Source organism: Plectropomus leopardus, chromosome 8 (genome assembly GCF_008729295.1).
Source record: "Plectropomus leopardus isolate mb chromosome 8, YSFRI_Pleo_2.0, whole genome shotgun sequence".
NCBI classification, from domain to species: domain Eukaryota; kingdom Metazoa; phylum Chordata; class Actinopteri; order Perciformes; family Serranidae; genus Plectropomus; species Plectropomus leopardus.
In genome coordinates this window covers 17,967,341-17,982,675 of record NC_056470.1, presented here as the reverse complement: position 1 = coordinate 17,982,675, position 15,335 = coordinate 17,967,341, and the positions used below count along the sequence as shown (strand labels likewise).

At 39.8% G+C, this 15,335-nt stretch overlaps 2 protein-coding genes across 3 annotated transcripts; both read right to left on the bottom strand.

Annotated features, from left to right (window-relative positions):
- Nucleotides 1–5,149: 5,149 nt before the first annotated feature.
- ikzf4 (IKAROS family zinc finger 4) lies at nt 5,150–8,723 on the bottom strand. The gene is given in 8 exon segments (XM_042490978.1): nt 5,150–5,600; nt 5,648–5,997; nt 6,733–6,905; nt 7,019–7,171; nt 7,948–8,115; nt 8,202–8,262; nt 8,264–8,462; nt 8,701–8,723. Coding segments are annotated over 8 exon segments (1,578 nt in total).
- Nucleotides 8,724–11,684: 2,961 nt separating this feature from the next.
- Nucleotides 11,685–15,223, bottom strand: dnajc22 (DnaJ (Hsp40) homolog, subfamily C, member 22). Of its 2 annotated transcripts, none has more exons than XM_042492494.1 (4): nt 15,160–15,223; nt 13,704–14,315; nt 13,285–13,577; nt 11,685–12,089 (listed from the first exon to the last, which is right to left on the bottom strand). In XM_042492494.1, exons 2-4 carry the CDS (start codon nt 14,248–14,250, stop codon nt 11,913–11,915), a joined length of 1,017 nt encoding a protein of 338 aa, XP_042348428.1. In that variant the 5' UTR covers nt 14,251–14,315; nt 15,160–15,223; the 3' UTR covers nt 11,685–11,912. The 2 variants fall into 2 exon arrangements, with proteins under 2 accessions (XP_042348428.1, XP_042348427.1); XM_042492493.1 differs by having other exon boundaries at nt 13,704–14,310; nt 15,160–15,222.
- Nucleotides 15,224–15,335: the final 112 nt, after the last annotated feature.

Genomic DNA, 15,335 nt, shown 5'->3' with positions numbered 1-15,335 from the left:
AGCACCTTTAAAAACAGAGTTTACAAAGTGCTTTGACAATCAAAGTAATGCAGAAATGGGATACATAGATGGTGATACAACAACAGAAAGCCAAACAACCCTGAACACAAGCAAAAAGAAACTAGGGTGAAGTTAGCAGAAACTTAAAACCAGAGGAAAAATAATGCAACATGTAGGACGCATAATGTCAATATAAAATATTACAAAGAAATAGACCAAAAACAACAACAAACTCAATCAAACTACAAATAAAAGGAAATTAAATACACTAAAATAAATGAAAAAAGAAGTAGACGACATACAATAAAAGCAAATCTATAAAAAATTGATTTCGAGAAGTGATTTAAAAGAGATCACTGATTTTGCGAGCCTTGTCTCCTCGGCCGGGGTAGCTTACTGAGGTAGCCAATGTGAAAACGGGAATTGCCCTTAAAGCAGTGTTTGGGCCATGTGGTTATAAACAACTTATTCTAAGGTAACAAAAAAAGCAACAGTTCTTACTTTTAGATGATTATACTATAAAGAAATATCCCGATTATATTATATTACAGTTCTGCCAATATACCACCCCTAAATCCCACACATTTAACCCTTAAGCAGTCACTTATTTCAAATAACAGTATGCCGAGATTCTTATTTATGGCCACAACTAACAATTATTTCTGTAAATGTTAGATCCAACTACAATTTATTTGATTAATCTACTGATTAATTAGTCTATACAATGTCAGTAAATTGTGAAAAATGCTTATCATAACTTCCAAGGGCCTCTTCAGAATGCTTTTCTGGGCCAAAATGCAATTCAAACCCCAAATATTAAATTTACAGTGATATAAACAAGAGAAGAGCAGCACATCCTAAAATTTGAGGGGCTTAAATGATACAGAACCCTAGACACCTCTATTCAGAGGTTTTCTGGGCTTTTTCAACTGGTAGGAGACATTGGGTATAGACCCAGAACACACTGGATGAATTTATATATATTTCATCTGACCGGGGAACAAATCAGGATCCACCAGGAGGAGATGGAAAATGTTGCTGGGAAATGGGACATCTGATTAACCTTGCTTAGCTTGCTGGTAAAATAAGAAATAAAATGGATGGAAACAATACAGAAATCAACAGAAAGCTGTGGCTACATTGATACTGTGCTTTTGTGTATTAGTGATGTGTAAGTTGGGTAAAACAAGCAAAAATTAGAGAATTAACCAGAGCTTCTGAAAGCTAGAGTTGAATACAGGTAGGAAAGTCTTTGTGACTGCATATTCTTAACTAAAACTCAACATATTCACGCAGGGATTGTAAGCAGATTATTTCCTCAGAGCAATAAAAGCTGCACATACCACAAGTATGCACGTTTCACAATTTGTGCCAAATCCTCACATTAGATTTAATGATTAAAATCTTGTGTGCTTTGCATTGTTTCACAGCAGACTTCTTTCATCCTACAGTGTGAACAGAAGCAGTGCATTGGGTGGGGACAGTAATGTGGTATTTTCTTGAGGTGAAAAACCAGAAAAAAATCTAGTGACATTTCCACTAAGAGGTGGTGTTGAACTGCAAGTATAGCCACCTGTTAGAAAATGGTCTATCAAACACATCATAGAGCTCCTTTTTAGTACACCACGCCTTTTGTGCCTTCACAGGGTGTTGATGGGTGCATTTAAGGTCACACAGGTCGGCACCTTGTGAAGTGTGTGCTGTCAAAGTAAGAGAGAATACTCTGTAGACATGCGGCTTCTACACGTTGGAATTTTTTGGGTATCTGAATGTTGTCATGAACTGTAGGTGTTGCTTTATTTATGTCCTCTTTGAAGAATCGCAACTGGAATTTTTGTGTGGGAGCAGCCAAGACACACTTTCCACTGCTGAGGGAAAAAAAGGTTGAAACCAACCTTAACCTTAATGTAACAGTCAAAACAAAAGTGTGTCACATAGACCGAAAGGTCACGTGAATAGAGAGCATTGTTAACACCACTTCAGATGTGTTTCTCAGGAGAAATACACTACGTGCCTATATCTCTGGTATTTTAACATTTAATCTACACTGCAAAAAATATTCCATACTATTTGAGTACAAATCCAAAAAACAGTCACTTGCACAACACATGAGGCAGTCTGGCAAATTTGGTTCCTATGAGTCTGTCATGTATATTTTGAATAATGTCAAATCCATCCATCCATCCATCCATCCATCCATCCATCCATCCATCCATCCATCCATCCATCCATCCATCCATCCATCCATCCATCCATCCATCTACCAATCCATCCACCCAAGTTTAAAGACAAAGTAAATTATTTGGCTTCCATTAAAGAACCCCAAATACACACACTAGAATCCAGTCCCCATCTTAGAGGGCAAGCTGTTGAAATTATTCCTGCATTTTTTGTTAAATCACATTACGTAACACAAGAATAATGAGAATTTTCTTCAGTTGTTATAGTTATTTTACAATAAGAGAAAGGCTTATATTTCATTACATTACTACCTTCCTATATGACCCCCTGGAGTATAATACCCCATAATTACAACAGTTTAAGAAAATATTCCATTGTCACTTAATATGAAGGTAGCAATGTAATGCAATATAAGCCTCTCTCTTATTGTTAACTAAATATATCATACATATGACAGTCAACCTCCCAGTATTCTACATCCTAAAATTTTACATGGAAAGATGGACATAGCTGTATAAATTAAAATTAAATGTTTGGTAGAAGAGCTGCACCAAATGCAAGAAAAATTATATTGCGATTATTTTTGACAGATATTGCAATATGATTTACAATTCAAATTCAAACAACTGTGACACATTTTACCTTTATCAAAAAAATGCATTTAAAAGCTGCAGCTCCAGGTGCAGGTTTGGATTTTGCACTTGGCTGTATTCTGATTTTAATTATATTTTGATAAATTATGCAGCCCTGTATAGTAGACGTAAACATGTTAAAGGAATAGTGTCTGTTGGGTAAATCTGTAAAGTAATATCCAGTGAGTCCCAGGAAAAACTTATATAATGCGGAATTTAAAAAATGTTATTTTTGTGAAATTAATACTTAAATATCTAGTGTTCTCATTTTTTGTATTGCCACCCAGGAGAGAGAGAGAACATATTTCAAGTGAAGCACAAACATGTGGATGTCATCATAGTCGAGCCAGAGAAAATCACTTTTACAATAAACTCAACTTTATTGACAGTAAAAAGTTTTGAGAATATCGAGGGGCACGCATCTGTAACTGCAAGAACATCTCAGAAAGCAACATGACTTTGTTGAAATAATGAGGCAGTTGTACATCTTTAACTTTGAGGTAAAGTGTTTTGTCATGTTACATCATTCACAAAATATCGTATAACATTGAAAAGTCCACACAAGGAGACAAAAACCCCCATGCCTCATTTTCACTTCTTGAAATTACTTCACATTTCAAAAAAATAATTCACAATTCAGGGAAAAAGCAGAAAATGACAAGCACACATGCTATATTCCATTCACACACATTTCTCTACTTATCAAACCAAGTGCATTTTTAGATTACTTTTTTTCTCAAACAGTTTCAAGTATATTTTTGCCTGCGATCAAAGGAAATTAAACTATGAAGCAGCAAACCCACAATAACAAGTAAGAATACTGAGTTTGGTCTCATTCATGTTCCCAATATTAACATTGTCAGATAACTCACCGTACTGTAGCAATAAGGTATTTGGGTGCTATAAAGAAGCAGGAGGTAACATTTCATGGACTTGAGGAATATGCTGGATAAGATTTGGAATATAGCTGATTAAATACACAAGGCTGAAACAAACAACACTAAATAGATAATCACAAGTGATAACTGAACAGATCCAAACTGATTTGTTAATCAATCTTTTAAATAATTCATTTGTTAATCCACTGACATGATGCAAATTGTTTAAAATCTCAGCTGCTGAGTGCAAATCCACTAAAGAATTGTTGTAGTTTGAACTGATATTTAATTCTCGTAGTCACACATTGCAGCAAACTTGAGTGTAGACCGCAAAACCAGTGCAACGCTGGGGGATTCTGTAGAAGGCCGGCTCCGTTTTAAAAACACACTGGTGTTGCAAATTAATTATTGTGAGTATTATGAGATTTATCAGTGCAGTAGAACAATCACAGAAAAAAAATAACAACTTGTAAAGCCATCAAGTGCTTCAGCAAAGATGTTCATATATAAGCAGGGAACCTAAAAGTGCAGTCCCGTATAGGTATAGCACCCCCGGGCCATCTCAGTCAGGGTCTTACTGTACACTACGTGGCTCATGGTCTGCTCTGCACCAGTTTTCTAAGGCTCACTTTAAAATCCAAATTTTACATATGAGCCCTGTAGGCCCCTGAATGTTCTCAAGTTCATCTCCTTGTGACTTTGTCTTGCTTCGTCCTGATAGTCTCACTGTGCAGCTGCAAAATATTCTCCCTTCTGAGGTGACTTCACACATGCTGTAAACAATGTATCCCTACAGCAGCGTACAGCTACTGTAGGAGTTAAGGCAATCCATTTCTGTGCTTCGTCTGTGACAAAAGCTGATCCCAAACCCAGAGGCACAAAGCTCTCAGTGCATATTAAGCTTACCTGACACACGACGACACAAAGTACCCTCTGCAACCAAAAAAGCTCTTAGTGCATACCAAATACCAAATCTTAAAATGAACATGCTTTCATTAACTGCCTGTGCACAACCTCTCCAAAGTACTAACTACATCATTTAGCAAAAGATGGCTAGTCGAGATTTTTGAGCACCAGTTCCCCTCCAGTTTTTTTAAGTTAAGAGGAAACCCCCAAAGAAGGCACTTTTGAAGCAAAACTAGTAGTTTTGCCAGATGATTTTAAATGGGAGTGCAATTAATCTTAGAATATAATTTGCCTCCTCTAAACTTTAAATGGTGCGGTGAAAAGATTTTTCACTCTGCTTTAGTTTAATAAATATTCTCACAATAAAACCACAAATTCTTTTTACTTACTCTTAGGGATTTAAAGCAACTGATCTGGTGCAGAACAAACAGGAGCCTCCAACTTTAGAGAGCAGCGGTCGGCTCTCCTCAGCCCACCTGATGCTCCCCCAACTGATGTGAGACGAGAACTCGTAGCGGTCCTGGCTGCTGGCCACAGAGCCCTCCTGAATGCTCAGCGGCTGATGTGAGACGAGAACTCGTAGCGGTCCTGGCTGCGGTGGCCACAGATGTTGCACTCGAAGGGTTGGTGGAAGCCGTGGCAGCCCATGTGGATGGTGAACATGACGTGGTCCAGGAACAGGATGCGACAGTGCCGACAGTGGAAGGTGCGCACAGGCCGGCCGTCCCTGTCTAACACCTGCACAGTCTCCCTGGAGGAAAGGGGTGAGACGGGGCTTCTCTTTGTGATGGTGGGGGGCACAGGACACGCTCTCTCCCACTCTGGGTCCGAGTCTTTGGCCTGGCTGGGGCTTGAGGTGGGATGGCTGCGGGGCAGTGCTGGGGTTTGGTAGTGGAGGTGGTGGTGGTTGTTGGAGGTACTTGTCGGGGCTGTAGCCCTTGTGCTCTGCTCTTCTGCTGTGCTCTCTGTGTCTGTAGAGTCGGGGCAGCCGTTGGGTGAGGTGCTGAGCGCTGGTCATGTGTAGAGTAGGGGCAGCCGTTGGGTGAGGTGGTATGGCTATGGGCTGAGCGCTGGTCACCTTCACCTGCCTCCCGTCCGGCCAGGCCAAGAGACACTGCTGCCAGCCCACCTCCACCATGGGCTCTGGAGCCCTGAGGAGTCACGTTGCTTTTGATGGAGCCCATAACTGTGCGTAGCTCCGTCAGGAAGGCAGGATGGAGCTGAGACAGTGCAGGTGGCTCATGGTTCTCCGCCTTACCCATGCCGCCTTGGAGATGTGAACCAACCAGCCTGGCAGAGTCCCCAGCAGGCTGAGAGCTCATGAGGTCCCCGTCCTTCTCAGAACCAGAGGACAATTCATAAGGTGCGTCAGGTAGGTCAAGGCGTATGTGCTTTTTCCCCTATGAAAAGGACATATCAGTAATAAGCAAGATGGATAAAGGCCACCAAACACCAACTGCATAAAAACAATTATGAAGGAGGGTCTCCTGGAGTTACTTCTTCTGACCCATGTTTTGGAGCAAGATGGATAAAGTGCCACCAAACACCAACTGCAGGTTGACATTTTGCTGACTTGCACTGCAGGACAGTGGACAACATTTTTATTAATGTAAATGTGTTATTTTACTTGATTTAATGGTGCTGCTGTTTTTATTATTTTATTCTTTTTTCAAGTTAAAGATATTTATAGGACTTTTATGGCCTTTATGTGATAGGACAGCTAGAAGAATGACAGGAAATGGTGATTAGCGAGAGTGGGGATGACATGCAGCAAAGAGCCACCGGTCAGACTTGAAACCCAGGGCCACCGCGGCGAGGACGCATATTCTCTTTTTAAAGGGGCACACGTTCAACCAACTGAGCTACCCAGTGCCCCTATTTTGCCCTACATTGCCCCTAACAAATTCCAATGGAAGCGCAACTATGGCGATGAAGTATTGAATCATGAATCTTGAATTAGACAAAGACCACATTCTTTATATTTCTGTAGATAGGTACCTATAAAGAATGTGGTCTTTGTCTAATTAAGTTAAGTTAAAGATATATCATTATGATGGTAAAACTGAAATTAAAAATAGAGTGTCCATGTTTAGGTTATACACATATATTTACACATGGATTGTCTTATTTAAAACATTTTTTTTTTTTAAAAACTCACCCAGAAACTTCTGCGGCGTTGACCTCTTGCGTTTGGTGGTGATGCCAATAGCCAGTCTATCCACAAGCTGGACTTTTTCATTAGATGGCTGGAGCACAGGTTTAGTGATCGTCTCCATGTTTACGGACTTCACCTACAAATAGAAAGCACCTTGTCATCAACATAACGACTAACTCATTCTGTGTATAAATAAGTTAAACTTGCTCTCTTCAATCTGTTTGCAATCATGCATTAGAGGGTTTCATGTTTGTGTGATATGTTACCCTGTGCTGTCTGTGCGTTGACAGCTGTCTGATGGTCCAGACTCTTCAAATAGCTATGGCAGCGCTCTAGATGTTCATCGAGAGTATTTTGTTGCTTGTAGCTGCGAGTACAGTAGCTACACTTGAAAGGTTTTCCCACCGTTGGAGAAGAAGCTGGAATTCAGAGAAAAAAATATTTAAGTAATATCTTCAGAGATAGACAAAATGACCAAAATTTCACCAAAGACGGTGGATACTGTTGATCGAATGTAATTTGCCAAGAAATATCATGTAATCTACTAAAGTGGTGTTGTTTATCACTATGTTTTTGGAAGGGGATTTTTAAAAAAATAAAGAATAACTAATTACTGGCTATCTTTGAGAGAATGGATTTCCCCATTGATAAGCAATTCCCATAATTTTTCGATGTTGCTCACCAATGACGCCAGAAAAACCGTTCAAACCCTTTACCGCAACATTTCCTCTTACGGAGAGAATGACGTCAATTCGCCGAAATCCACTTTGCAAGAATCTTTTCTTCGAAAATGAACCTCTGAGACCCAAAGCGAACGACCAAGACCTACTGTAACTAGACTGTATAAGTCAACACCTATTGAATGTGTGTTCACAAATTGAGGCACTTACAGGATTTCCTGTTTTCAAAAACCGTAAATGTCACATTATTGTCATGTGTTTTACTGTAGATTCTGGAGAAGACCTACTTCCTCTGAGCTTCAAAGAAGGGGGTTGTTCTAATGAGTCCCCACTTCTGCTGCTTACTGTTGTTTCATAGATTTATACCTCATCACAATATGGATTAATGTTGCTATAGCACAGCTGAATCCACGAGGTTCAATAATTGACTAAGCACATTTTTTTACAAATATCTTCATGGTGTATGATTGATGTGCTCGGTACTGTTGTATTGCACTTAAAGCTCACTGATTTACCTGCGTGTGTGCGTAGATGTCCAGCCAGGGCATCTCTCCGGCGACAAGCGTAGTTGCAAATGGGACATTTGAAAGGCTTCTCTCCTGAATGCAACTTGATGTGGCGCAACAAGTTCCCCTTTTGGGTGAAGGATGCGCCACACTGGTTGCACTGGAACGGCCTCTCGCCTATGAACACATAAATGGGCAGAGGACTTTAGATGCAAATCATTTGAAGTATTGCCTTTATTGTTAACACTGGCTTGTTCCCTCACCTGTGTGGCTACGCTTGTGCACCATCAGCACGTTGGGTCCGATGCAGATCATACCACACACCCTCACACTGCAGCTTCCCATTGGGCAGCCGTATAGGTCCTGGTGAAGCAGCATTTGGACTGGCCATGTCATTGTAAACGCTTCCTCTGTCTTTTCCAGTCCCAGCGTACTCCACGTTGCCCTCTTCCATGGGGTCTCCCCTGTCATCCCTCCTACTGTCGTCCCTCACAGCCTCTCTCTGTTCTCTGGCTGTTGAGCACCTGGTGACTCATCATCGCTGCACAGCTCAACCTTGATGGAGAGTTTGCTGTGTGAGGAAAGGGGGGGTGCACATTTAATTTCATACATCAAGAGACAAAGTAGTCACAATAAAAACAAAAGAATAACTGACCACTAGGGAGCGGTGTGGTGAGGACTGCTGACTGTTTGGAGATTTCGCTGAAGGCCCCTGCAGCCTGCCATAAAAATCCTGTTCTGTTGATGACTCTCCTCCATTACCTGAAACACAAATATGCCCACATTATTAAAGTAAACATTAGACTGTACACACAAAATGTATAGTAGTTTCTCCACTATTAATGAACTTGCCTTGTGCATATGAGCGTCCATTGCAGTCATCAGCATTCATTCTCTCACCAGATGCCTACCAGAAACAAGGTTTAAAAACAGATTTCCAATATTACTCTTCCCAATTCATCTAGAAATGTATTTTTTAAAAGATCCAGTCACATGAAAGTTGTATGAAACACATTGATACTATACAGAATATACTTACCATCTGTTTGTTGTTACAAGAACAAGGTAAAGAAAATAACTTTAGGCTTTCAATTCCAAGTGTCTAATAATAAGTGATAAACTACAATAAGTAATAAATTAATTTAGTAAACTTGGGTACTGCCCTGCTGTGTCTGTATCATGTAGATTCTTCTGCACCGTGGCAAGCAAATGAATATGAGAGGCTCCACATTTATAGAGAGCTAATGGCCAAGAGTGTCAGAGGAGGAGTTAAAGTACCGGGGATGGACAAAATGCTGAAACACCTTACATTATTAAGATAATCTCAGCAAAATTAAACAATGGTCATTGGTGCTTTTTCATATTTATGTAAACACCAACTCTACAACATCCCTGTGTACATTATAATGCTGTCTTTTAACTTCATTTGTCCAGCTTTGTTGTCCTCATTCCTACTAGCTGTTATGTCTATTTATGTGTAAGTACATTGATTGTAAGGCAGAAAAAAAATATGTGTACACACATTTGGCCTATAAAAGTGATTCTAATTCATTAAGATATAAAGACAAACTTTAATGATAGTGGGAGGGAAATTTCGGATTAGAGCAGCACAAGAAGACAATCAGAGAAGGGAAAAATACAGATAATTAGAACGAAAAATAGATTATAACACAGATTTTCTTTTTAAAAATCTGAGTTAGAAAGCTACAGAATTAAATAGTACATTACCCACACTAATGTGCATAAATATGTAAGGTATAATAAGGCACATATTTTTTATTTTTTTTTTCACTAATGCATATACTTCATTTTATATTTTTAATTTTCATTTTATTTTGACTTATTTTTTATTTTTATTGGTTTATATTATTGTATAATTATATATTATATATAATGTTAGAATGTGTGTGTGTGTGTGTGTATATATATACATATATACATATATAATCAATTGGGTTTTATCCACGTGAAGATGCATTCTATGTATTCTCCTCTGATCTTATTTTTAGATGCAGGTTTTATTATGTCTTTATGTCTTCTGTGTCTTCATGTGGAGCACTTGTGGCATGTAATTTCTTTGATGTAGAGCACGCAGGGCTGCATTTCTTGCATGAAAGGTGCTGTACAAATAAAAACTCTATTAATCTCAAAATTTAACAATTTTAATTCTGCTAAGATTAAGTTTACAGATTTTTTTTTTCTTTTTATTGTTTACTGCCCAAAATATGTTGTCCACCCCCTCTGTGTTCGTGCAATAAGCTAAGGAAAAATCATAGGAGGAGGGGGGGAATTTTACCGTAGGTTGCATGATGCAGTTATTCCACAGCACACAGGAAAGTGCAAAGAGGCATGCAGACTACACCAATTTCCAACAGTGGCGGTGCTGAGTTACACACAGAGAACATATTGATTTCATCTGACCATGTGCTCTATGTAATTTTATGTTAGGAAAAAAAGACAGATAAAAAAAAAAGCCCTGATATACAATGCTGCACCTTTTGCTCAAATGGATGACAACAACAATGGACAGAGGAGCCTGTGGAGCGAGCTGGGGGGCGGAGACAACACATCGCAGGGAAAATTAATATCCTGGCATTGGCCGCGCATGGGGAGCAACAGGCGCTGATGCAGCCGGGAGACGCGCCAGTCACACCAGGGCACGGCGATTAAAAAAAGGGGGACGCGCAACAGCACCGACCCTTGACAACCCCTTTCTATGCGACTGACTGTGCAATAAAACACATTACGCTACAATTTAAAACAATGCTTGTTCATGTATGCTACTTGTTTTAGCTGCTCGGTGGTGCTTTGGTCCGTTATGACACCAATCAGCTCATGGACGGTCGAGACAGCGGCGAGACACCACGGCAATTTGTTGCAGGAGTTGCCCCAGTCCAAATTGTCCGCATGATCGCAGCTGTCATCCAACATCGAGCACGTCAAAATGGGTATACAATGTTTCTCGTGAGCCGTTGCTATGGCACCCGACCACACGACAAATGGCATTCACCCCACCAACTCCTCAAAAACATGCCGTACTTCCAAATTAAAACCGATGGATGGTCTTACCGAGCGCCGCGGTGAAGTCCACAAGCCTCCTCCTTACCTGGCGACCGATCGGTGTTTTCCTTTTTAATTGTCTGGATAGCTGTTTGTTTTCCCAGGCGACGACAGCATCTCCGGGATTTTTTTTTTCTACCTGGGAATCCCAAAGAACTTCCGGGCCCATGCTGGGATGCAGACCGAATAATTGTACAACAGAGCTCTTGATTCAGTGATTGTCGAATGCATCGATGCATGTCAGCTCCGGGTACAGGTGGCAAAAATGTCATGAAATGTTTTCCATATTAAAGAAGATCTAATGGGCTCATATGAAGATTATTATAGTCTGCTGCGCATTATTTCTGCTTGGAGAAATACCGGCAACAAGAGAAGCCTGCTGCATTTTGTAAAATCATTAACTGGAAAAAAAGAAAAGAAAAAAAAACAGAAAATATTCATGATAAAGTCCTCTTCCGGAAATGCAAGTGGAAAACCAAGTAGGCGGGTTATTTTACCAGTTCTCTCTCTCTCTCTCTCTCTCTCTCTCTCTCTCTCTCTCTTTGGTGTCGGTTTATATACCTTTTAATACATTATTATGACAATTTTTTTTTATTTGGTGTGAAATTAAAGGATATGTACTTGGTAGTGTTGGTTTTGCGTTTGCATTTAAGTGCAAGCCAGCACACATTAAAACACAAGTAAAATTGTGATGGAATAGTTTATGATGATGTTACATGTAGCACCACTACGTGGCAGCAAAGTGCTGTTTCAGATCAACTTTGCCAAATAACCAATCAGACAGCTGTGAGATGCTGTGCAAGTCTCTGTGCATGCTCTTGATTTATGTTCCATGAAAAATAGACACAATGCTATCAAGAGTCCCATTTCGCCTTTGCAACCAATCAGACCAGTCAGTGACGAACAAAGAGCAACTATTTAAATCGATGAGGTCTGTGCCGACGCAGAAGGACCTCATAAGCCTCCTTTATCTTCAAAAACGTTGCCTCAGCATCCTTGCTGGGATTGTGGTCTGGATGCCATGTCTTGGCCAGCTCCCTGTAGCTGTGAGTTATCTCTTCCAGTGAGGCCTCTGCTTCCAATGACAATACCTGCAACAAAGACATATCCAGATACACAGTTTGGAGATTATGACAATGCCAGAGAAATGACATTTGTAGACAGCTGCACAGTATACAACTCATGGTACAGCTATCCTAACCTTTTAACACCTGAAAGAAATATCCCGCAAATTGCAAAAAAAATGTGTTCGTGCTGACCAAACAAATTACATGAAAATTATCTGGGGAGAATTATTGGATAAAACTAGGAAAAATACCCAGAAAACTATATTTATATGTTTTTTAGATTATATATTTAAAATTAAAGGAAAAGAAAAACATATATAGTACTTACTTAGGGTCATTTTATTGGGTTTTTTCCTAAATTTTACAAATTTCTTGCAAAATTTTGAACCATTTTTTTAATTAAGTTGCTTCTCACCATGTTTTTGAAAGAAAACAAGCCAATTTGGTCAGGTGTCAAAGGGAAGCTTAAGAATTTTCAACCCGGAGCCTTTTGTCCTGTGTTTGCATGTCTAAGTGACTAATGGAGGCAACAACTTTTTTGAAATTGGTCAAGTACTGAGTGAGAATACTGCAATTGTGAAACAGGCTGCAAGGTGACCATGTGGGGCAGTTTTGCACTGTTAATGTCCTCCCTCTAAATACCCTTTTACACGGCCTCCTCAAGGCATTCCGTCTTGCTGTGTCTTCACACAGACTTTGTGATTGACTTTTTTCCTCCTTGTGGTTGATTTGTGTGTTTTTGTAGTCATTTGGTTCTCTTTAGGTAATTTTGCATCATTGTGAGGTAATGTTTTGGTCTTTTTTGGCCACTTTGTTGCATTTTGTGTCACCTTTTGGTTGTTTGTCCGATTTTTTAAAACTATTTGTGTCTCTTTGTAGTTCCTTTACATGTCTGTGTGGTCTTTCTGTGGTCATTTTGAGTATCTTCTCTGTGTGTTTATTTGAGTAACATTTTGCGAGTAAATGCCAGGCAGTTCCCCTGTCACTTTGGGCCCCTGTAGGTAGGCCAGTTCAGTAATCAATCTAGTTACACTACAACTTGTTTGGCTACTATTGGCTGCAATGATCTCATTCAATACTGGACCAACACAACATATATATATATATATATACACACACACACACACACACACACACACACACACACACACACACACACACATATATATCTCAAAGTTATTCTTTAACATAGCCTTTCCAGTGCCATGAACTTGCTCACCTGCAGTGCCTCTTTTTCTTTTTCAGTGTACTCTTTGAGCAATATTTCCAGCACCTTCTTCCATGCTTCTTCATAGGCCCCCCCTCCAGTAATAACACACAGGAGCCGATATGGCATTAAAAGAATGTACTCCAATACATTTCTGAGCCAAGGCAGGAACCAGAACATATCCAGCAGTGCTGCTACACAGTCAGACAGGTAGTACAGTGTGGCTGTGGTGTTATGGAAAATACAGTAAGCCAGCGGAGCAGAGAAGGCTAGCCAGGCTAGGCCGAGCCTGTAAAGCCGTGGACCTGCACAAAAAAATAAAATTTAAGTGGGCCTCAAAAGTTCAATGAGAAGCAATGTTGCAAAGAGGTAAAAAAAAAAAAAAAAAAGAAAAAAGAGATGATATTGATATATTTGTGACATTATCTTACCCAGTTTCTGTGTGCTCCCAGGTGGCCGCGGAGGTTTGACCCTGCGGTTCTGTGCAGCAGTAATACTGGCAGCCAGGCTTATAGGGAGAGGTGATAAAGTGCTGCCATAGAATATTGGGGAAGTTATAAGACAAGTCGTAAATGTCTTTTGGAGATCAGAAGTCTGCTGGCCAATAGAGGACACCAAATGTACCCCTGCACCCACACTTAAAGGCAGCACGATCAAATAGAAGAAACTGAGGGAGTTCAGTCCAATCAGAGCCACCGTGCCAAAGTAGATCCCAACACACACCTGTCCAACAAATCTAATGGGACTTACAGGTGGAGGGCCTGTGGGACGTGTTTTTCTCTCTGTCTCTCCATCTTGATTTGCTTCTCCAACATATGCAGGAATACGTATGAACTCTCTGGCCCAGCCAAAGCCAAATCCTCCCAGGGTTAGCATCCATAGCAGAGCGTGGCTGTCTCTTCCTAAATATAAGTGGTGGAGGCCCAACGGACCGCCAACTGCCCACAGGGCATAGGCTACCATGACACTTTTTGCCATCTTGTGGCCTCAGTGGATCAGTCCATGCACAGGTGAATACTACTCATCCTTCATGAGCACCTGCACTGAAGTAAAGGAAGAGTTTAGTCATAGCTCCGCTCATTCTTTTTTGAGCTACATTGACTGCTGATGTTTGTTTTACTAATTTTACATGATCTATTTTAGCCTGTTTTATCAGTTAATCCTTCAAAACCATATTGGCTTGATCTCTTTCAAAATATGGGGAAAAGGTGACAAGCAGCTTAACAAGAGATGCCCCAAAAATGAGCAAGATAACTGATAAGAAGTTAAAAGAAAATACCCGAATATATGCTATATATGCTACATATGCTATATATGATATATATATATATACACACTTTTCTACATTTTTTTCTTAATGTCATTTTGCAATTAATGGGACATTACTTGCCAAGTTGTGCTTTTTTCCTCCCATGTTTTCGAAAGAAATCAAACACATTTTCTCAGGTTTCAGAGGTTTAAATACTTACAGTGCACCTGAAAGCAGTACAAGAAAACTGATGTCGATTCAGATGCTAAAGTGTTAAACATTTCAGTGTGTTTTCTCTGTGTTCTGTGCACTGCTGGTATCTTGGCAAAGAGATATTTAATCTCTGCGATCTACGTCCCTGGTTAAATAATATATTATATAAGAGGGATTTATCCAAGCTCATGATGGACATTGTCATTTTAAGCCATTATGTGATCCAAACAGTGCAGGGTTTAACTTTCAAAATTATTACAAGTACGGCATGAGAGAAAACATATTATATGTTGAACAAGGTGTCAGACATTCTGCCATAAAACCAATCCACAATTTATCCAAACACTTTATCAGACTGAATGCGTTTACTTTAAAATACATTTAAGGCCTATTTAGTTTTGTTTAATAAAAACTAGGTTACTTACGGAGCCCATGATTTAAAATCCTTATCCCGACAAATCCTTCCCTGTCCTTTCCATAGGCCTAGCTGAAGTTGCATGTTGTTGCAACAGTTGGACTTTGGATCAGGACAATGAAATTACACTATGGCCTCATCAGCATTTAGGTCCCTTGATCATTTGAACTGATAACTGAGGAAAAT

Bases quoted from the DNA above. Each gene is read 5' to 3' on its own strand.
- dnajc22 (XM_042492494.1), bottom strand. From the start codon at position 14,250: ATGGCAAAAAGTGTCATGGTAGCCTATGCCCTGTGGGCAGTTGGCGGT. The intron at 13,578-13,703 runs GTAAGATAATGT...TTTTTTGTGCAG, and splicing joins TGGGAGCACACAGAAACTGG to GTCCACGGCTTTACAGGCTC. The intron at 12,090-13,284 runs GTGAGCAAGTTC...TCTTTGTTGCAG, and splicing joins AAGAAAAAGAGGCACTGCAG to GTATTGTCATTGGAAGCAGA.